This window comes from Aedes aegypti, unplaced genomic scaffold (assembly GCF_002204515.2).
Source record: "Aedes aegypti strain LVP_AGWG unplaced genomic scaffold, AaegL5.0 Primary Assembly AGWG_AaegL5_hic_scaff_253_PBJ_arrow, whole genome shotgun sequence".
In the NCBI taxonomy this organism is placed as follows: Eukaryota; Metazoa; Arthropoda; class Insecta; order Diptera; family Culicidae; genus Aedes; species Aedes aegypti.
The window spans coordinates 42,184-66,544 of NW_018735910.1; the positions used below are offsets into that span (position 1 = coordinate 42,184).

At 40.3% G+C, this 24,361-nt stretch overlaps 1 protein-coding gene across 1 annotated transcript in view; it reads left to right on the forward strand.

The window, feature by feature from the left end:
• The first annotated feature begins 1,574 nt into the window (after positions 1 to 1,574).
• Positions 1,575 to 24,361, forward strand: part of LOC110681030 (putative fatty acyl-CoA reductase CG5065) — a 28,716-nt gene continuing 5,929 nt past the window's right edge. Inside the window, exons 1-3 of the mRNA XM_021856796.1 lie at positions 1,575 to 1,951; positions 2,018 to 2,323; positions 2,377 to 2,774. Of these exons, the coding sequence (XP_021712488.1) occupies positions 1,700 to 1,951; positions 2,018 to 2,323; positions 2,377 to 2,774 (956 nt within the window). The 5' untranslated portion in view covers positions 1,575 to 1,699. The remainder of the gene's footprint in view (positions 1,952 to 2,017; positions 2,324 to 2,376; positions 2,775 to 24,361) is intronic.

The window sequence follows — 24,361 nt, forward strand, 5'->3', positions numbered from 1 at the left end:
TTTTGAAAATTTGACTACGGTGTGACCGCTTTTGTAAGGCTTATTTATTGCTGAACAATGTTATTATTATCGTTATTTTGGCCTTCTTTGGATTAACTACTCGGATCATATTTCTATGTTGAATTAGGATTTCATAAAATAACTATTCAGCTTTTAATTATGTTCATGTTAAGCATGGAAACAGCTGAAGTGCGAAGCAACCAAAACGTTAGTTCGTCTTCTGTTCATCTGTTTACACAAATATATTTGTTTGATGGAATATTGGCTCTTCAATAGAAGGAAAAATGACTTGTTCAACTCATTAGTAAAACAATCTTGACAAGTCGACAGAGATTCTTTAGAAAAGTTTAATAAGTGTTGATTCTACTATTATTCATTTCAATGAAAAATGTTGAACATTAACTTGAATTTTGATCTAAATAGCATCTTCTCAGCTCTTTGTAGGGCATTTTTTTCAGCTGTCACCATTATTCAACAATAATTAAATATGTATGTTTATTTGTAACTCTGGACTGTTAGTTGGGTAACCACTTTCATATAATTATTGTTAAATTATTATTTATACTTCGATTATCATTAAAAATATTATAATTAGTATTTTTTCCGATATCAATAACGTCGCAGATGACGATCTCTACATTTGGAAAATTAAAATTATGATCTTTTTAATCTAATGTGATTTGAACTTTTACCCCCATCGTTGATCGTATAGTCGCCTACATATCTTAGAATTGATTTGAAAAACGTTTGAAACATTTGAAAATAACATAAGAAAGACATAATATGTTTTGCTTGAATAAAAGCATACTCATATACTGTTATTCACATTAGACACTGAAACTTTTGTACGATTTGTTTTTTTGAAGGTTTATTCAGCTCTTACTCAAAACACAAACTTCAAGTGGAATAACAGTTTTTTATAAGCGGAAATTAATGTTATTCAATTAATGATTCAACTAAAAATGTTTACAGCAATGGTTGCTGTTATGCAGCTTGTATTAAACACGTAAGTATCTCAAAAGCTACCAATTGGGCATTATCTTGAAATTTTGGAAGTAAAATGTAGTAAAAGTTTCCAAGTCTAGTTTTCAACGGGAGTCAACCAGAACTTCAATCTGCAGATGATTTTTCTTCATCGTAGTGTCAATGAGCTGAAATTAAACTATTTATGTATGGCTTTCAAGAACGTTTTAGTAACTTTTTGACTATAGTGAGCCACTATTTACTCACAATTTTCTCAAATCTGGTTACCATTATTACTGCCCTGAGCCCTGAAAACTGGCTTCATCAAACTTGTTTCTCTCGTCCAATTCTACAATTTTGCGTAAAATCATTAAAATTTGTCAAAAAATTCAAATTAGTCAAACCGTTTTAATGCTTCTGTTAGATATTGAAAATCAAGTTGTGTCTGAACAACAGTAAAATTTTCATGTAAATCGATCCAGAAATAACTAGGGATCCCTCCAAAGTTGACCACCACCAAACCGAAAAAGTTGCAAATGAATTGTCCAATACTGTACATACTGCCTAGATTTAAAGAGAAAACGATATTCGATCGTTACGCGCGATCAACCGCAGCGCGCAGTCCCGATTGAATGATAGTATCCAGTGGGCATTCGTCGCGAAAAGGTTGTGATTGTAGGTAGCAATTTCCATTGAGGTTTCACTAATTACGAAGTTAAGAGATTTGAACCAGAACATGCAAGCGTTTTCAAATCATCCTACCGGGCTACTTCCGGTTGAGGAAAACTACGATCCGAACAAACCGTCGATCAAGGAGTTCTACGCCGGGAGGGACATCTTCATAACGGGCGGGACGGGTTTCATGGGTAAGGTGTTGATCGAGAAGTTGCTGCGGTCCTGTAGCGGACTGAATCGTATATTTATCCTGTTGCGAGAGAAGAAATCCAAGACCACTAATGATCGTCTTCGGGAGATTCAGGAACTACCGGTAGGTTCGGGGACGGTTGGTAATGATCGTTCAGTTCAGCTGAACTGTAATCTTACAATCTGTTAGCTGTTCGAGGTGCTGCGTAGACAAGATCCCAACGCCTTGAGCAAGATGATCCCGATCAAGGGCGATGTGTCGCAGCTGGAATTGGGAATGTCAGACGAGGACAGAAAACGGATGAGTGAGGTTTCGGTGATCTTCCACGTGGCGGCTAACGTTCGATTTGACGACCCGCTGAAGGATGCCGTGATTCTAAACACTCGCGGCACCCGAGAGATGATTCGTTTTGCGGAATCTCTGAAGAATCTTTGCGTAATGATGCATGTTTCGACGACCTACTCCAACCCGGACAAATATATTATTGAGGAGAAGGTGAGAACTTATGGCATTTTTGGCGCAATTTCTCAACGCTTCTCTACCTGCAGATCTATCCTCCGTACGCGGATTGGGAGAAGACCATCAAACTGGCCGAAGAAATGGACACGCAAACGCTGGAAACCTTTGCCCCGAAGTACATGGGAATGTTGCCGAACACTTACGTGTTCACCAAATCCTTGGCCGAGCATATCATCAACGACTACCGGGACAGGCTGCCGTTGATCCTCTTCCGGCCGTCGATCGTCATCTCGAGCATGCGTGATCCGATCCCCGGTTGGATCGACAACTTTAACGGACCGGTAGGGCTGCTGGTGGGCAGCGGTATCGGTCTTTGCAGAACCATGTACTGCGATCCGAACAATGTCGCAGACTACACGCCGGTAGACGTCTGCATCAAAGCGATGATCGTGGCAGCGTGGAAGAAGGGAACCGCCGTTGTCCAGAGGTAAGTGAATTCAGTGTAGATAGAAGATAATTAATTACAGTTGATGAGTCTATTGCAAGATGCTGGACGGAGATAATCACTGGTCCATCGATTAGGGTGTTTAGTGTAATCGCGTGATAGAGAGCTGGAGTGACTAAGACTAATTGTGGGATGATGATCATCATTGAGACATGCATGCATGACCGAGATCATTCAAGCGTGCTAATAGCTCAGTTTAGCGACAAACCTTTAACTATGAGACAATGAGGACTTTTACCCTCGTGGAAGTCGAACGACTAGCATTAATCGTGTCCCACATTAACCTTTCGCACGAGACCGTTTAGCTTCTCTTTGCTTTTCTATTCGATAAAGGGTTGTGATAAGTTAACCAATATTACCCACGATAGAGAGGTATGGGCGTGAGAGCTGTTACAAGGCGAATTTAATATGCGTTCAAATCGGACCTGAATTCAGAATGTTTACGCGAACCTTCTGTGTAGAATGAAATGCGTTTGAGTCACTGAGTTCGATTTTATTAGATAATTTACATTTCGAACTTCGTAGTGTGGACTGACGGTGAACCGTTGATGCATTCGGTCGAAATATGAATGTTTGATGAATATGTATGACACGACTGTTGGCACTTTTCCAGTCGTTAACCGAAAGTTGATGCACTTATTAAGTTCTTCCCCGTAAAACTAAGAAAAAACTGGTTACCGCAGTGACTTCATTTGAAATGATGAGTGCATTACTGGTTTAGAACGAAATGTAGTCCAGCAGGGATTTGCAATCGAAGCTTTCAGTATCTAGTATTCCAAAGTCATGGAACCAGGGCCTGACTACCGTGTGTGGGGGTCAAGGGACATACTTTGGACCATGTTGTCTGAAGTATTTTTTTATTCATAATGAATTCATGGCTCTTCAGCTCATGTCAATATCGTAACTATGAAATTGAGATATTTTTGTATGAAGCATTTAAGAGGAAAATAACCATAATCGTTTTACAAATTTTCAAAACCAGTTTTTTTCCTCAAAATCGAAGCAATGTTTATGAAAATCTATCATTGCATTACACTTGCTACTCGCTCTCTATAGCGTAGCGACATTATAATTACAGAATTCATCACAGCAAAATGTTGGCAATCATTTTTTGACAAAATTATTGTGAGCCTATAAGACTTTGTGCATTATAATGCTTTTTGACCTCAGACATCAAGTTGTGATTACAGATGGTGATTACGATTTAGAATCGAAATCCTAAAACAAATCTCAGCTATGAAGGCAGAAACGTTGCAATGTCGATCAAAAGCATTCAAGCTACCGTTTTGATTCGAATCCCGGACAGCTTCAAATTCCGGGAAAGATTTCACTCGAAATGTTTCAAACTTTGCCGTTCAAAAGTTCCCAATTGAAAAGATGATTAAGGTGATTATAAAACGAAGCCAAACTTAGAATTTTCAAGTGCACAAGACTGGATAATCTGACAACAGTTCGCGTTGAAAATCAATCAAATTACTTGTTTGCTGGTGGTGACCAAGGGGATAATTTTTCAACGCGCAGCGCTGTTTGGTTCTCAAGTCTTGTGATCTTGAAAATTTGAGGTGTGGCTTCGTTCTATAATCACCTTAATAAGCATTTTCTATAACAATCCATTAAAATTTACAATGCTCAACTAGTTTTGACGTCTTTCTATCCTCTTTGGGAGTAGAACAGCTTCCCGAAGAAAAAATATGCGCAATTTATCAGATTTAAAAGATACAGACATAACGTGGCCGCACTTTGGTGACCACGGGTATGGGTAAACGTGGTTTACGACTTAAGCGAAGGTGAAGAAATCGGCCCTTATAAGCGGTTTCTTCACCACCGCTTAGGCCTTAAACCTGGTTTAATCGTATGGGTAAACGTGGCTTACGGCTTAAGCGAAGGTGAAGAAATCGGCCCTTAGTGAGTTTAAACAATGATTTGACTATTTTATTTGAGTTTTTTAAAAGCTGTCCGGAATACGACGCAAAAGTGTGATTGTGTTCGGATGAAAAATCATGAAGAGGCCGAACATTTACACTTATTAAAGTAAATTCAAGATGTGGAATCCAAATCTTCTCCCACTAACTGAAATTTAAAAGTTTAAATGTTACGCTGAGGTTCCATAAAGAACAATTCATTTGTTTTTTGATTAGGTGTAGTTCATTGAAGCTTTAAGTGTCCGTAATATGAAAACAAAACGGTAAATGAAATAAAAGTTTTTACGGGATTGACATGAGGACCCAGACATTTGATACCTCGGCATACAAAGAGTAGAAAGAATATTACAAATCTACAGTACCCGATTTTTCATATTGCCAAAATCAAACGATTTTGTTCTATTAACATTTTTATCATCATAATAATGACCCCGAATTACGCATTAATTAAACTACCTATTCTGAACATAAGCTTCAAAAGAGTCCACATAAACATTGAGATTGATAGGATAGGGGAATGACCATATATTTTTTTGCAATGCACATATATTTTTGTGGTCTTTTCAAAAAATTACATTTTTAGGGTATTAGTTTCTATGACTAATGACTATTTTGCACTTTGATGATGATGATGATTTGGTTCTACCATCTATTGTAGCAATAGGGTGGGGCTTATTTCCAAAAATCTTCCGTAGTCAGGATTTACAAAGTGGAAAATGATCATCGGTCCCAAAATAACATCCTGTGAAAAAATGAGAATTTTTGGTGAAGGTTTAGAGGTGGCGCAAAGGGCGTATGTGCAGTTTTCCCATTTTAGTGAACTCTGAAAACTTTTGGTATGCTTTTTAGCTTGTTTTGGCGATTTTAGGACCCTTATGGGCAAAAAATCACCTCAAAATTGCGATATCTCCACTCCTTTAGATGATATTTGACTAAATATGTTTTATGCATGCGATTTTTGGCCCTTGAATAGGTTACGCTGATTGATTACTATGAACCTGAATAAGCATATGAATAGCTGGAGAGAAATCCTATGCTAGTAGAATGGAACAAAGAGCAAAGAAGAATGAGAGAAAAAACAAAGAACACAAGAGAAGAATGTAAAGTGGGGTGGGTTAAACAGGTGGGAGGGTGAAACTAATGATGTCTTGAGCGTAACTGAGGAATCTTGAAAAATCTCGATTTTACGCAATGAAGAAAAGTTCCAGTAAAAAGCGATGATTATATTTATTGACTTCATTTTTTTCAATCTTTATTGACAAGATTTTTAGCTCTGGGCTAATTCATCTCAGGACCAATGGGTTTACTTCCCCACTGAAATTTTTAGTGACTATCTCGGGGATGGGATTCGATCCCAGATCCTCAGCGTGAGAGGTGTATGTTCAATCCACTACACCAGGTCCGACCCCTTGACTTCTATTCAATGTTACCTACTTCAGAAATATTTCGAGCAATTTTTCTTCAAGTAGGGGAAGAGCACCAATTTTTTAACCATCTCGGGTTTTCGACCCATGCATACGATTTTAGATTACTCTTTATGGAAAAATTGCAGTAGCGACTAAAATGTTCTTAATTCCATGCGAAGTTTCATCATTATTCTCCTGGTAGATATAGATAAATGCACGCCACTTTACTGGTTTAGTTCAATAATCGTTTGGTTGTTTTTTTTTTCTGGATGATGATAGCAATTTATCGAAAGGGACCGTTGCAAAATTTACATCCTGTAAATTCAGCCTCACCCTCACGCAGTATCTAATAAATTCATATAAATATATATTAATATATATTATTAATATAAATATAATATATATATTCAATATATATTAAATTAATATAATTATTTATGTATACATAAGACATCCTGTGAAAATTCGCTCATGTAGCTCTGTCCTAAAAAATATGTTTCAGAACTGTGAACACTTAATTTTGGTTTTATTTGAGAGGTTTTCAACCTGAAGTGCTTTATCTCTTGCATCCTATAGGAGCTCGTACACTAATTTGAATTTTGACTACTGATTTTTTTTCCTTCTGCTGTTCGATTTCAAATACAGATGTAGAACGATGTATTGAACTTCATCTGCATTTTCGTTTGTCCAAAGTTATGTTGAAGGTGTTGTGGCGAAAGTGAAGTATTGGAGGCCCAAACGCAATTAATTGCTGAAATGGCATCATAATCCAGAAATTCCTGTGGAAATTCTAACAAGAAGTGTAATTGCTAGAAATCAAAAATCGTTTTTGGATTTACCTAATAAGGATATATATATATATATATATATATATATATATATATATATATATATATATATATATATATATATATATATATATATATATATATATATATATATATATATATATATATATATATATATATATATCGTGTGGGATCAAAATATGAACACCTAAGAAATGAATCTAAACCCTTCCACTTCATATAAAACTCCTTCTATTTGTATGAAGTGTACGGATTTTGAGCCTGTATGGATTTGGGACCCCTCTGTAATTTCTTTCAGATTATAAAAACAAATGCTGGAGTTATATCAGACGGACATTCTAATATACTAAATAAGTATTAAACTTGCATATAATCACATCTCATACATCCAACCGAGATATTTTCACGGCTCCGTAGTTGATTCTAATATAATATCATCAGTTACACCCTCCCCCCTGTTTAACCCACCCCATCTTACATTCTTCTGTGTACTTTGTTCTTTCTCTCATTCTTCTTTGTTCTTCGTTCCATTCTACTAGCATAGGAATCCTCCCCAACTATTCATATGCTTATTCGGGTTCATAGTAATCAGTCATTGTAACCTATTCAAGGGCCAAAAATCGCATGTATAAAACATATTTCGTCAAATATCATCTAAAGGAGTGGAGATATCGCAATTTTGAGGTGATTTTTTGCCCTTAAGGGTTCTAAAATCACCAAAACAAGCTAAAAAGCATACCAAAAGTTTTCAGAGTTCACTAAAATGGGAATACTGCACATACGCCCTTTGCGCCACCTCTAAACCTTCACCAAAAAATCTCATTTTTTCACAGGATGTTATTTTGGGACCGATGATCATTTTCCACGTTGTAAATCCTGACTACGGAAGATTTTTGGAAATAAGCCCCACCCTATTGTAGCAAGGCATCTGCCTATAGCACTGGAATAATCTGAAAAGCGATTTGATCAAGACTGTGCTGTTGGTCGTGGGCAGTCAGTCTCCTGTATGAAGGGCCAAAAACGGATGTGCGGACCCGCAAGCAGAGACACTTGCACGAAACCCACGGCAGGGGAAAAGAATCTCCTTCCAGAAGAAAGTTTTCACGAACAATTGCACAATCAAGCCCTCGATTGACAGAATACTCCCATTAGATGGGGTCGAAGAGCCCGCCCTCAATCCACGAAATGTTAACAACAGGGAGGAGGCAGTCCCAAGCTCCCTGTCCAAATCGCTTCATTCGGGTGCCCTGGTGGTCCCTCCCAACCCAGTTACATATGATATAAAAAGATAAATAAATACATTATAAATTAGAACAATCTCACCAAGTTTGTTGGAACCCCATGCAGATTTGTAGCACTTAATGAACTGGATGAACTCTCCGATGACCAATGATGGTTTGATTTTTCTTATGGTTTCCTATTTACACTATATGCTATACTGCACTCGCGAAACATTTCATCAATGATTGTGTTTACTTCACGCAAAATTTAATAAGATTGAGATTTCTCAAGCGCCATATAAATACTTGACGCGCCGCGATACTATGTCGTCGGCCTACAGCTTTAGGTTGTTCCACTTCTAACACCACATTTCGTCGTTGTCATGACAACATACTGCTCGATGCGCTAAGTTTCACGCACACACGCTTACTGATCTGAGGTACCCATGGCTTCCAGTAAATTCTATGCGCACTTCAACCACATGATTTTATATAAATTCTTGAATTGAACAACTTTATTAGGAAATATTTATAAAATGCTTTACATGCCAACTGACAACAATTCATTCAACACCATTGAACCCCATTAAAACAACGTCATTCAAGCTTCAGATGAAAAACCCCCTCACTTCACTCCACCCACACGACAACACCAATACAATGACTACGCCAGGTTTTTTTTCACTTCACATCGGCCAAGCCATTACATAATCGATCAAACATCTCGAAAAATACCATAATTTCACAATTTTTCACTATACACCATGAAAATTCATTCCTATATCCACTGACACGCACTATCCGCTACTTTTTTTTTTTTGAGAAATTTCTTCCATATTATCGAGAACATTGCATTTAAAACAGGAACCGCTTCCGCGCACGTCTTCGCCGCCCGAGCACCATCTATCACTCTAATGACTATTTTGCACTTTTGCTCAAAACTCAACATATTTTAGTGCGATTTCCACAACCTGTTGTGAAGAAGTTTTTAATATAGAAGAGATATAAAATAACAAAATAAGTAAAAATAAGAATTATATGCAGTTCCAGTCAAAATGTTAAGTTTTTCTAACAAATTTCAGAAATATTGAAGCAAACATGTATAGCATTTCGAGATGAATCCTCATAATATTCTAAACTGAAGATAATACCAAATAGATTGTAAATCTAGAAGGATTCTGACTCACCGGATATAGGGTAAGTTAGTTTGCTTAACAAAATCCTCAGAATTCAGATTTTATTCTGGGCAAAATCTGAACATACTTAAAGCACAGACAAACAGACGTAAAACTTAGAACAAATTTCGATCAAAATCATAGTCACGAGGGCATATACGCCCAATGCTAAAATCGGTTTGTTTGGCAAACTGGCCAACAGATGGCGGTAGTGTGTGAACGTCAAACAAGAACAAAAACGACGCGAGCGCTGCAGGTGACGGATTGGCCACCTACAATATTTTTGAATCGACCGTTAAAAAGATGGTCGATGGACAATGATGAGAGTGTGACGTCTGTTTGTCTGTGCTTAAAGGAACAGGACCATTGCAAATTATTGGAAGATTCTGAACAGAATCATGTTAGGTCTCCTAACAGTGCCATGGGAAGATTCTGAACCAAATTATGAGCTTAAAAATAATAATTTCTGTTCCCTACGCTGTAGGTATTTTAAGATACTTCAAGTACATATTCCATTATTTTCGATTACAATCTACAATCCGCGACACTTGGTGATGCACAATGGCGTAGCTAGGGTTTTCAAAGCCCGGTGCTGAATTTGGGGGTCGCTAAATAAAGATGATTGTCTGATTAAGGTCATTAAAATTTTGAGTAAAAAATAGAACTTGTATCCATGTTATATGTCCATCGAGGCTGATACACCACCTCCTGTATAGAAGTTAAAGTTGATGTTATTCGCAATAGTTTTGTTTGGAAAAATAGTTTAAATTACTGAGAATAGTGACAAGAATTCGCGAGTTGCGAATAGGGTACATCGAAATAGCCGCATAGCTAAGAACAAATATTCGTATAAAATCGAAAAATAACGCTAGCGTTATTATTTTTACATCATCTGAAAGCTTTTTATCTTGATTTTGTGGGAAAAATATGAAACCTGAGAAAACTCATATGTTTGTATTTATTATCGCTTGTGCCACTATAGGATTACATGTGCCTATAGTAGCACTATTTCTAATTTCTGTTCCTATAGTAGCACGGCGTTGGCATAATACTAATCAAAACCGTATTTTTACAAAACTTTTATATTTATCCTACAAAATGTGGATCAAAAGCTTTCGTTTGATGTAAAAAAAAAGTTTTTAATTCATCAATTATTTCGTATAATAAAAAATAGTTTCTCTCAGTAGTGCTACTATAGGAACAATAGGTTTACTATAGGCGCAAGGGAGCTCAAATTTTAAGCAAAACTAATTATTTCAATGATTTTTTGAACAAAATCAAGCTGTGTATCAATGGTACTTAGATAAATAGCTCCTGACCTTCATGTCAAAAAATATTTTGAAAAGATTTATAGCAAAACGGCCGTAAAAAGCCACTAGTGCGACTATAGGGGACTGTCCACTGAGGGAACGCCGACCCTAAATAAATCAGAGTTCGTGGGCTTCGTGGCCGTGCGGTTAGTGTTACCGAACATTTAACCGCATCGTGTCAAGGAGTGTGGGTTCGATTCCCGCTCCGGAAAACTTTTCGTCAGGAAAGTATTTCGACTGTGCCACTGGGCGTTGCTTGCTAGTTTGTTGTCTAGTGTGGTGCTTCCTTCAAAGGGCAAATCGCCCACTGGAAGCTTTAACGTGTCGGTGTATTTTTTTAGAGTTATACGAACATCTAAATTATAAATTTTCCTGTTATTCCATCAGCAAAATTTAGTTATTCTTCTTAGTTCCCCTACTAGCAGCACAAAAATGCAAAAAATGCACAAATAAATTTTCACATCGCGATATTTTTTTACAATTACTTTTAGAATCACGATTTTAATCATTGGTCGTCTGTATTCGGAGATATTCCGAAATTCCTTGGGAAACCGACGCGTAGCCACTTTGATATCTTAGTTTACAGATTCTTTGTCGTGTTCGATTAATCAATTTTCGTAACAATACTTTGATGAGAGTCTGTTATGAAAATGTGAAGCGATTTGGTGCAGCCATTTTTGAAATATTAGTATTTATGTTTTTGATACCTCTCTGGCCGTAGGAGGATTTTGAAAAACATCATATTGTAAATTTGAAAATATCTTGGGAAAGCTCAACCTATTTGTATGATTTTTTCAGAGAAACTCCTTTTTATCTAACATTTTATAGCCATTTTTTTTAAATAAATACACTGAAAACAAAATGGCGGCCAAAGAAATTTTATATGAAAAATGGCGGTCCTTCAAGGAACACTGTAATATTTTCAAAACCAGATGAGGGTCGATGTACCAATAGCCGCATAGCTAAGAACAAATATTCGTATAAAATCGAAAAATAATACTAGCGTCATTATTTTTACATCATCTGAAAGCTTTTATTCTTGGTTTTGTGGGAAACATATGAAAACTACGAAAACTCATATGTTTGTATTAATTATCTTATAGGAATACATGTGCCTATAGTAACACTATTTCTAATTTCTGTTCCTATAGTAGCACTAGCATCACGGCGTTGGCAAAATACTAATCAAAACCATATTTCTCGAAAACTTATTCATATAGACTCAAGTCAAAAAAGTATACAAACTTACCTTATAGATCCTACGTGTTTCGCAGACGAAATTCTACACGTTTCAACTCCATTTTTCACTTTTAGAACGTTTAACTTTAGGATTTACAAAACGACGAAAGTAAGATTTTCAACTTACGCAACCTAACCACTACTTTCGTCGCCCCGATGTATGGAGAGACAAAGTGACTTAACCACGAATCAAAACAAACCTCTACTTGAGTCGATTTTACACTGGTAGAAAAACGTCGCAAGTAACTGAATAAAATGGCTTATCATTTTGTCATATTCTTGTCAATTCTTGTGTGAAATAATAACGCGTTCCATAGTTTTTGAACGCGAGCTTATTGTATGCAAAATTTAAACAATGTACACGTCGAAAAAATGTTAAAAAGGTGATTCATTTTAAAACAGTTTTAGAATACAAGTTGAGATTCTTCTGAATTAATTTTCTTAAAACCAAATGGAAGTTACTTACGTCGATTTGAAAAAGTAATCGAGATTTTTACAAAGCTATCATATTTTTCCTTTGAAGTATGGATCAAAAGCTTTCGTTTGATGTAAAAAAAAGTTCTTAATTCATTAATTATCTCGTATAATAAAAAATAGTTTCTCTCAGTAGTGCTACTATAGGAACAATAGGTTTACTATAGGCGCAAATTTTAAGCAAAACTAATTATTTCGATAATTTTTCGAACAAGATCAAGCTGTGTATCAATGGTACTTAGATGAATAGCTCCTGACCTTCATGTCAAAAAATATGTTGAAAAGATTTATAGAAAAACGGCCGTAAAAAGCCACTAGTGCGACTATAGGGGACTGTCCACAAAGGGAACACTGACCCTATCTAATTTTGGAGAATTTCGGGAAGTAAATGTGTATATTATAATTTATTTTTTTTAAAGTTCCTCAATTATATTTTTTAAAGTTCCTCAATTATAAATTTTCTCTTCACACAAACACATCGGAGTCCTAAACATATGCAACAGTTAAATTTGGTGACTTTTAGGTTAACATTTTTGAAAAATAAAATCTAAAATTTAAAAATTAATATGGATAAAAAGATGAACTAATTCCTGCAGATTTTCCTCAAGCTATTTGAACAACAGCCCTGTGGGTAATCCTTAAATAGGTATTCTTAATATTTACATGTAGATCCCAGATAGATTTCTTACAGATGAAGTGTTAATTTCTTACACCACTTATGTAACTCTATTGGTTTTATTGTTTTCTTGAACCTACCTCTTCTCGTGGTACTTTCAGAGAATTTTGCCAATAAATTCCTAAAGAAGTTCTCGATCGTTTCGATTGTTGTAACAATTAGAAATCCTTTATAAGAGAGATTCGCGGAAGCTGACATTTCTGTCAAAGTGTAAGCCAATCGAGCAGCGAGAGCTGTCAAAGTGTGAGCCAAGCGAACATGCGTTATGTTTGTTTTGAACTTTTCTTGAGGAGTAATGTTATCCACTTGAAATTATTTCGGTAAAAGTAATTTTGCAAGAAGCAAAATAAATGAAATATTTTTCTTTTTTTAATTTTTTTCAATGCGATTTTTAGTTGTTGATTTTTTGGGCTGTTTATTAGTTTGAGTGTGTAGCTCAAAGTCATGTCCGTGTTACAATATTGTTCTCGACGCCGAGCAAAATCAGCACTGCTGGTCTGTTGCCAAATATTTCAATTTTACTTCCGCGTATCTCTCTATACAGCGGGGATTCACTGGTTGGAACACGACTGCCTTCCATCTAGCGAATCTGATCTGTTAGTTGGAACAACTGACAGCTGGTGAAAATGCTCCACACTAACGCATCTGGAGAGAAAATCGTCACGAAACGCACATATACATACGCATTTGTTCTGTCAAAGTCAGTTTGACATTTTCTGTTGACATTTGAGAGCTTTTTAGTTGGAATATTTTCCAACCAGCGAACATCCAACCATCGAGTCATTCCATGTAGCGGACCCCCAACGAGCGAATCTTCACTGTATAGGACCACTAGAAACAATCATCTCAAACAGCAGACAAAAATCAACAAGTAAACATTGGTCTTCCTGGGCCCATGATTTTTGGGGCTCACGAATATTCATGTACATTTATTTGGGTAACAGAATGACGTATTTAGCTATGCACTCAAAAGTTTTTTTTTTTGTTCTTTATTAGGGTGATTTTTAGCGCATACGGCTAGTTCATCACCATTTGTCAGAAAAGCGCCAGAAAGGCTGCTTTTAATAAGGAGTTTTACAGGCTTTCAAGCAGCATATCAAAATACAAATAAACTGTCACAAAATTTTAAAAACACGTTTTCGGTGAGATAAAATTAGTCGCCAGCAACAGGTTCAAACTAAACATAATTGTTTCACACTAAACCGGGAATGGAGGGGAGGCAAGAACAAGGTAGAGCTCTCCCGGAGGAAGGTCGAAACCCTCCACCGGCAGAGATAACCCGACTGCGGGAAAAAGTAGAGGTAAGGTTATATTTGGGAGTATAGTCCTGAATCTTTCAGGAAACAGATGACAGTGTTGAGTGTAGTCGTATCGTTGCATAGGTTTTCCCGAATGCTCCCCGTTAGTCCATGGTTTCTACGATGAAATTCGTACTGAGGGCAGACGCATAGGAAATGTTCCACCTTGTTGTGTGTATTGCAAGCGGTGCAAATTCTGTGGAAAGGCAAGCCTTCCATGTTGTGCGATAAACGGGTGTATCCAGTCCGCAGTCGGGAGATGATCCGCTGTTCTTTTAATGAAATAACGTCGGTCCATGGTTGGGTATCTTGTTTGATCTTGCGTAGATGACAAGTGCTCCGCTGGGACCATTCGGTTGCCCACTGCGCGTTGCCGGACTTGGTTATCCATCTTTTGATGTCCTGAAGAGGAACCTTGTTTGTATACCTTGTTGACGCATATCCTGCACCAGCGAGGCGATCAGCAGCTGTGTTTCCAGGTACACCACAATGTCCAGGGATCCACGCAAAAGTGGTGTCAGGTGGGGCAAACCGTAAAATACCTTGAAGCCATGGATGGGCGGGGGACTCGGACTGAAGGGCTGATACTACACTAGCTGAGTCAGTAAGTATTAGGATGGGTTGTTCAGCAGGAGTAGTAGCCGCGATAAAAACGGCTGCGGCTTCGGCGGAAAAGATGGAACATAGTGGGGCGAGACTAAGGCTTCTCGAAACGTCAAGTCCATAGATGCCGATTCCCACGCCACGGTTCGATAGGGAGCCATCAGTGTATCTGTGGAGGTGGTTTGGGTAGTTATTACGGAGCCATTCAATGACAGACGCTCGAAGTGTGATGGAGTTGTCACCGGCACGAAAACGGTCCTTGATTGTAAAATGTTTTAAGTTCCGGAACCAGACCGGAATGGGGTGTAACTTTTATTCACTTCTACGGACAACGGCAAACCGAACTGGGAGATTATCACTCAAATAATACAGGGGGAACTTGGGGGTTTTCTCACTTGGGAATAAACACGACTTGTACGTTTGAGGTGTAGAACTGAAGAGAGCCTCTTTGGGCTTGTTTATTGTAAATATAAGATCGACAGCAGTGTTGCCAGTTTCTGCTGACTAGTTTATGGGGTGCTGAATACACTCATAAATGTTTTCACACAAAGTGTAATAGAATATACATTAGATTGTACTATCGATTTTTGGTTTTCCTGACTGCCAACTCTTGTCTCCGTACCAATGAATCTTGGCCACTGGAGGGAGATCCACGTTGGCTACTGTACGAAGGATTCTGCACCCCTCGGAGAGGAGGAAGATCCTTTCATTTCCGGAGATTTTCTCGGCGAAAGCAGCGGCCTTCTTGCAGATAGTTGCACATATAACATGGCGGAAAGGAAGTATACCAGCTTCAGTACATGCGGCGTCCGCCGGAGTACACGGTAACTGTCCCGAGATGATGCGAACGTAGGTATTGTACACTGGTGCGAGGGTTTGGAGCAGCCTTCCAGTAGCGATACACGTTAATTCCAGACCGTAGACTAGACGGCTGTCGATTATTGCGTGAGCAACTCGAAAACGTATGGCCCGATTGTTAGATCGATGTGGACGAGAGATTTTACGCACTAGGTTTAACCGAGTACGACAATTTGTTTTCACAGACTCAAAATGTTGTTTGAATGTAAGCCCTCTATCGATTATGATTCCAAGGGTTTTGACGGTCTTTTTCAGCGGAATGGGTTGACCTTGAATGGTGATGGGGGAACAGGAAATTCGATGTCCAGTGTTGCAAATATGACAGCGAATGCTTTTGGGAGCCGACAGAGTAAACCCCACCGACGAGGTCCATTTGACGACGGCGTTGACTGCAGCTTGAGCTTTTATTCTGGTGCGAACGGGTGTGTGGCCTGAAATTACCAGCAAGATATCATCCGCGTATACGAAAATGTAAATCCCACTTGGGAGATTTCGGAAAACACCATTCATCGCCACAAGAAAAAGGGTGACTGCAATAACGGATCCTTGGGGTACGCCGTTCTCTTCGGCGAAAAGCTTGGATGTGTTGTCACCAATCAGTACACGGAAAGTGCGATTGGATAAAAAGTTTTTGATGAAGTGGATAACGTGCCCGGACATCCCCCATTCCACTAGCTGTTTGAGTACCAGAGGAGTCCAGGTGCGGTTGAAGGCTTTGGAAAGGTCCAAGGAGATCAGCTGTGTGCCCTTCGGAATGTGCGTTATGAAGGATATCACCCAGAGAAGCAAAGTAGCTGTTAGTCCCGTATCCAGCCCTAAAGGCGTGTTGTCGGCGGTCAAGATGGCCTGCAGCCTCCAGTTGTTGTTTGAGCCGTCTATTGACCATTCGTTCCATAATCTTAGAGAGACAGCTAGTGAGCGCAATCGGCCGGAAGCTTGATGGTCCACGAGTTGGATTGTTGGCTTTGGGTATAGGGACGACGAGGCTTTCTTGCCATTCGGCTGGAAAAGTGTCCGACAGCCAAATTTGGTTGAGAATTTCCAGGAGTTTGATTTTTCCGGGGAACGGCAGATTTTTTAGCAGCGGATATCCAATGCCATCAGATCCAGCTGATTTGCCTTTACTGCGGCCAAGAGCGAATTTTAATTCTTGGAGTGAGAAGGGTTCGTTGATGGCTGCACCTCTTAAATTGTATGGAACGGGGAAATTAAGAACAGAGTCTGTCGAGGGATTGTAACGGCGCTTAAAGAGGTCGTCGTAGCTATCAATAGCCGAGAGACTTGAGAAATATTGCCCAAGGGTATCGGCGACTGCAACGGGATCGGTGACTAATTTATCCGGCAATTGTATTGATAATGGAGCTAAGTTTCTTTTGCCACTCAGTGCGTTTACCCGGTTCCAAAGTTCCGCGGAAGTTTGTGAGGCGTTCATACCTTCCAGAAACTCTTCCCAACTAGTGCGTTTAGCGTTCCTGATAGTTTGTCTGCACTGGATGTGCAACATTCGATAGCGATTAAGCATGTTTTCTTTCTCAGGGTGGCCTTGTGGCAGCCGCTTTGCAGCACGAAGCGCTTTTCTTCTAGCTTTCACAGCTTTTCGCGTGTCATCCGTCCACCAACGAAGCGCTTTTCGTCCGGGCTTGTTACTCGATCTGGGTACTGCAGCCTCAGCTGCTTTGTGGATGAGTTAGTTAAAGTCCGGGATACTGGTGGGATCGGCAGTCCGAAGTGCTTTACGAACAGAAGCATTATATATCTCCCAGTCAGCACGTTCATACAACCATCTAGGACGACGAGTAGTGATCGGAGAGCTAGCAGCTATGGTGATCTGTATCGGATGATGATCACTTCCGTGAAGATCAGTAATGGTGTGCCACTGGAGCTTAGGCAGAGTTGAGCGACTAACTGCGGTGACGTCGATGGCGCTAGAGTAGTGACCGTTGTAGAAAGTGTCGGAGCCATCGTTGAGTACTGCTAAGTCGAGTTCTTCGAAAAGATCGAGGAGAGTAGTCCCTCTACGGTCTGCACGATTTCCTCTCCAAGCAGGGTGATGAGCGTTCATATCCCCCAGGCATATCACGGGCCCGGGAGCGGCTTCTAACAGGCTTTTGACTTGTTCGTGGAGATTCGGGAGCGCCCCACATGGAAAATATACGTTTATTACGGATATGTTCAGCGGATTTTGCAGTCGAACACCCACGGCAGGGACATCGCTTCTGAGATGTAGGAATTCAAATGGGATGGTACGTAGGACCCCAATGGCGACTGAGTGTCGAAAATTGTTTCCTTTTTTGATTGTCCATTCGTATTGACCTCGCAGGGTCCGATTTAATTGCTCTGCAGTGACTTTGTTAACTTCTTGGAGGGCCAGACACCAGGGCGGACTGGTCTGCGTGAGAAGTTCGAGGTCACCCAAGTTGTTTAGGAAACCATTGATGTTCCATTGAAGGATGAAGTTGGTGGGCCTTGGAAGAGACGGTGTGGGAAAATTGGTGTTGCCGGTGAAAGAAGAAGACACGTTACTCTGTGTACAAAAACGGTTGGCCTCACTGGTTTGCGTACTAGAAGCTGGGGGACTTGATGAATGAGCCGAACAAGACAGAGCCAGACCAGTGGTAGGTGGAGTTCGTCCACCCACCAAGGGCAAGGATGTCCCGACGGTAGGAAAAAAGGTGTTTATTTCGTCCGTACTTGTACTATGCTCGGGTAAAGTTGGCTGATGGTTCTTGACTCCCACGCTGTCCTCCGGGGGACAGGGGTTGCCCCCTTTGTGCGTCCCGAGATCTAACGGCATAACGGTCTTGATTCCCTCGACGTCCTGAGGGGAATAAGTGTTCTCACCCTTGTCCGTCCCTCCTTCAGCTTCCCCCACGGCGCTGAGGGTTGTCCGCCAATACCGGTGTGGGAAGAACGTCCGCATTGTCGGTGCCCCAGCTACCAGGGGCTATAGCTGGATCTTCGTCCGTCGAGTGTCGGAGTCGACCCGGCTGTTCCGATTGGGTCCGGGCTTTCGGTCTGCCGGCGCCCCGACTGCTCGAGGCGCTGTTTTTCTTCAGATTTTCTTCATCTAACTTACTGTTCGAGTGCAGGAGTCGACCCGAAGGTTCCGGTAGGGGTTTGGCTTCCGGTCCAACGGCGCCCCGACTACTCGAGGTAGAGTCTAGACAATTGTCTTCGTTGATTGGTTGTGGAGTCATGTTGAGGGTGTTGGGTGTTGGGTGTTACGCCTGTGTCGGGACCAGATGCGCCCTTTTGTAAAATGACAACAGCACTGGTCACCCGAGTGAAGAACTGTCACTGAGGAGCACGCGCTTGGACACGCAGAGTTGAAGACGCCATCGCGGAGATCACGAGCGGGAGAAAAAGGGAGAACAGAAAAAGTGTAAAAGTGGTCGGAAATAAAACTTGTATTTCAGAGTGAAAATCAGTGATAAATATTCTTTTTAATATCCGACAAATTTGGCGACGAGGATTGAAAACAAAAGTACAGTGGAAGTGAAACGTTTTTCTTGAGCTGGGTGAGGATTTTGTTGGAGTTTGGAGCAGAAGGAAGAGATCGGCGTGGTTGTCGCAAGGGCGGAGCACTACGGAAATTGAGGTTAGATCTGTGGATGAGTGAAGTAAGTTGTGAATGGAAGTTAAACAGAAACAATGTAACATGTGAGTGATTCCCAATGTTTTTCGTGTAGCAACCCTTTTCGCGGCGATTGCTAAAAGGCCCGCATCGATATTTTTTGAATGATAGGGAGGGTGGTTGAACATTTAAAATAGATTCCCACATTACAGTTGCCTAATTGTGTTTTGGCATGCGGAGAGAGCACAAAGACAGGTGAGTAAACAAAAAAAGTATGTATTTTGTTTGTGTGAATTTACATATCTTGAACATGAAGTTTTGGTTTTGTACAAAAGAGGAATAGTGATTTCCAAACAAATCTTGTGGCATTAGAGGATAACAAGTTGATTTGATACCATATATGGAAAAGCTGGTTAGGTACCAACATATGAGAAGGGTTTTGGGAAATCGTGGTTGTTTTGGTGGAACTAAGGTTGTGTACCTATTATGGACATGCAATAGCTATGTACCTACCAAAGCGGAAAGGTTGGGTTTTGAAGGAATTTTGGAAATCTTGGTTGTGTTTCTGGAATTAAGGTTGTGTACTTATAATGGACATGAGAAGGTTGTGTACCTACAGAAGTAGAAAGGTTGTGTACCTAAACAAGAATGATAAGGTTGTGTACCTAAACAAGAATGATAAGGTTGTGTACCTACACTATTTGGAAGTTTGTGTGACTAAAATAATTGAAAGGTTGTGTACCTATAAATCGTTCAGAGGTTGTGTACCTACAAATAGTTGGATGGTTGTGTATCTTTCAGGCATCAGGTTATGTACTTTATGAAATTTGTGTGTTCTAAATTTAAAAAAAGAAGAGGAAACTGAAAGGTACCTAAATGTTTTTGCGGATTGGAGGAGTAAGAGGAGTTCATGTTGTGATCGAAAGTCGTATACTGGAAATCATGAATGATAATATTTAAATAAATAAATAAAATAAATGCGCTATACAATAATAATTTGTTTTATTCCTATGATTGAATTTTTATCAGTTTTTCCCGGATATATATATTTATATAAAATTCTGGAGGTGAATTTAACGAAAAACATTGGGAAGGAAAATACTTGCCAAAGATTATTTTGTGATAAAAAGTGGATTTGGTTACATTAATTTCGTTTCACAGGATGTCGTCTTACAGCCGTATCAAACCATTCGACGTGACTTCGGAAACCAGTAATCTTCCAACTGAATGGGAAATATGGAAAAGTGATTTGGAATCATTCTTCCTGGCTCAGAATATCGAGGCACAGCGGGATAAACGGGCTCAATTAGCATATCTTGGAGGACCAGGCCTTTAGGAGTTGTTACGTCATCTTCCGGGAGTAAACCAGGTTCCACATGTCACTGCCGATCCGCCGTATTACGATGTGGCAATCAAGTGTCTTGATGATTACTTTGAGCCTTTCCGTCGTAAATCATACGAGCGGCACCTTTTTCATCAAATAGTGCAGCAACCGGATGAAAGATTCATGGACTTCGTTATGCGTCTACGGAAGCAGATTGCGCGGTGTAATTACAACTCTTGTGTTGTAGATGAATTGATTGCAGATCGTATCACGCAAGGTTGCAAGTCACAAGAGCTTCGCACGAGGCTGCTTCAGAAGGACCGTTCGCTAGAGGAAATCATCGCACTGGGGACCAGTTTGGCTGAATCGTTGGACCAGTCCAGGAAGTTGTCGAGGTCTTCCATGCAAACTAGACCGGATTCTGAAGTAAACTCGGTTGCGAAGCCATCATTCCGCCCGTTTGTAAACCGAAGATCACCCAATCCGTCAAAGTTTCCGAATCGCAAACAGCCTGATCGTCAGGTGAATACCAGGTGTATTTGCTACGGTTGTGGACGTCGAGGCCATGTACAAGGAAGTATTGAGTGTCCCGCAAAAGGTACAAAATGTGCGGCATGTGGAAAATCTGGACATTGGGCGAAACGATGCTATACTACTGGGCAAGGCTACAAGCGTCATCAAAGTGATACCTTCGGAGGACCGAAAGCCAAACGTATTCGCGCCGTGCTAGAAGAAACTGAAGAAGATCAATCCAAGGATTTCGTGTTTTACGCGATGGGCCGAAATGTTTTTACGTTCAAGGTTGGGGGGATTGAAATCCCCATGACGATCGATTCGGGAGCAGACGCAAATATTATAACAATGAATATTTGGGAGCAAATGAAGGACGCTGGAGTACAAATAACAGATGCAACTACACAAATTGACAGATCTCTCATTGCATATGGAGCCGAACAGCCTCTGAAGATTACAGGAATGTTTCGTTCGGAGATTCAGGCGGCTAACAATAAGGTGGCAGCTAAGTTTTATGTCGTTGAAGGTGGTCAACGCTGTTTGTTAGGTGACCAAACAGCCAAAGATCTTCAAGTTCTCAAAGTTGGATATGATATTGCCTCAATTGACTCGAAACGCAGGGAACCATTTCCGAAAATCCGAGGAGTAATTGTTGAAATACCAATCAACGATCAAGTGCAACCGGTGCAACAGCCGTATAGGCGTCCACCGATTGCGATGGAAGATCAGATTGAAGATAAACTAAGATCACTGCTGGAACTCGATATTATTGAACGAGCGCCGGGACCATCACCATGGGTTTCGCCAATGGTGCCTGTTCTCAAGGATTCTGGCGAAATTAGGCTGTGCATTGACATGCGTCGAGCCAACCAAGCGGTTCTTCGAGAAACCCATCCATTGCCGCTGGTGGACGAACTGTTGTCATCGGTGTCAGGTGCAGCGTTTTTCTCTAAACTCGACATAAAAGACGCGTACCATCAAGTCGAGCTGTCTGAAAGATCGAGACCAATCACAACGTTCATCACCAAGTATGGCCTCTACAGGTACAAACGTCTAATGTTTGGGGTTAGCTGTGCTCCTGAGCTTTTTCAAAAGACAATGGAGACAATAACAGCTGGCCTTGAGGGAGTGATTGTATACCTGGACGATGCGGTAGTATTTGGACGTAATAAGGTGGAGCATGACAGGAGGTTAGCAGCCTTGTTGAAGCGTTTTTCCGAGTATGATGTTTTACTAAACGATGAAAAATGCTTGTATGGAGTTGAAAGTTTGGAGTTCTTAGGTCATCAGCTTACAACTGCCGGAGTTCGACCAACCGAGAATAGACTCGCAGCGATTCAAAAATTTCGCGAACCGCATAATGTTTCAGAACTGCGAAGTTTCCTAGGACTGATCTGTTATGTTGGCAAGTTCATTCCGAATCTTGCTTCGAAGACAGAACCACTAAGGAATTTACTCCATTCAGGAACCCAGTTCAAATGGACTTCAAAGGAAAGTACTGCCTTCGAGTCGATAAAAATGGCTATTTCGAAAATTCATCATCTCGGATTCTTTGACCCTAAGGACCGAACGAAGCTGATGACAGACGCAAGTCCAACGGGTTTGGGAGCTGTTTTACTCCAAGAAGATTCACAAGGAAGAAGTCGAATAATTGCGTATGCCAGCAAATCATTGACCGACCTGGAAAAGAAGTACTTTCAAACCGAACGGGAAGCATTATCGCTTGTTTGGGGCGTGGAAAGATTCCGTCTATACCTACTTGGAATCAAATTTACATTGTTAACTGACTGTAAAGCCCTAAAGTTTCTTTTCAGTCCAAGGTCGAGACCCTGTGCTCGTATCGAGAGATGGGTGCTAAAGTTGCAAAACTACACCTACGATGTAGAACACATTCCAGGGTCTGCCAATCTTGCGGATGTCTTCTCAAGACTTTGTGATCTAACTCCAGAACCATTTGATGAAAAAGTCGAAGCGTATATTCGAAGCGTTGTAGCTCAGGCTGTTCCTGAGGCAATAACCTTACAGGCAGTGAAGCTAGAAACGGAAAATGACGAAGAACTCCAGCAGATATTGGACTGCCTCAGATCAGGTAAAACAGAATACGTAACAAAAGAGTATAAGCCGTATATAGATGAACTTAGCCATGTCGATGGTGTTCTGCTAAGAGGAAATCGACTGGTGATTCCATCAAAACTACGCCAATGTGTGCTAGCTGTAGCGCACGAGGCGCATCCAGGAATTGCGGCCATGAAACGTCGTATACGACAAAAGGTTTGGTGGCCGTCAATAGATAAACAGGTTGAAGCGGTCGTTAAAAAATGCAAACAGTGTATACTCGTTTCTTCTCTTGGACCACCAGAGCCTGTAAAAAGTACGAAAATGCCGGAAAAGCCTTGGGTGGACATAGCAGTGGACTTTATGGGACCACTTCCTTCGGGACACACACTTTTTGTGCTGGTGGACTACTTCAGTAGGTTTACAGAGGCCATTGTCATGAAACAAACCACGGCAAAACGTACGATTCAGGCTATGCATGAGACGTTCAGCAGATTCGGAATTCCTGAATCCATTAGATGTGACAATGGACCTCAATTTGTGAGCGAAGAGATGCGTTCCTACTGTAATGAATACGGTATCACATTACGAAAAACAACGCCGTATTGGCCACAAGCAAACGGCGAGGTTGAAAGGGCAAATAAGACGATATTGAAACACTTAAAAATCAGTCAACAATCAACAAGTCAGGACTGGATGTGGGACCTAAGATCGTTTTTACTTATGTACAACTCTACACCTCATAGCACAACCGGAGTTGCGCCTTCTGTTTTGATGTTCAAACGGGTATTTCGCGATAAACTGCCTTGTTTCAGTGAACAGTCGTCTTTGAATGAAGAGGAGGAGGAGGTGATGGACAGAGACAGAGTGCGAAAACAAAAAGACGCTGATTATGCAGATGCTAGACGTCATGCGAAAGTATCAGAGCTGAAGGTAGGAGACACTGTAGTGGTTAAAAGAACGTTTAAAGAAAACAAGCTTTCAACAACGTTCGCTCCTGAGGAATACACTATAACAAAACTCGTAGGATCAGATGCGACAGTGCAGTCGAATAGTTCGGGTAGAACTATGCAAAGAAACGTAGCACACCTGAAACCACTTCCAGTACCGGAC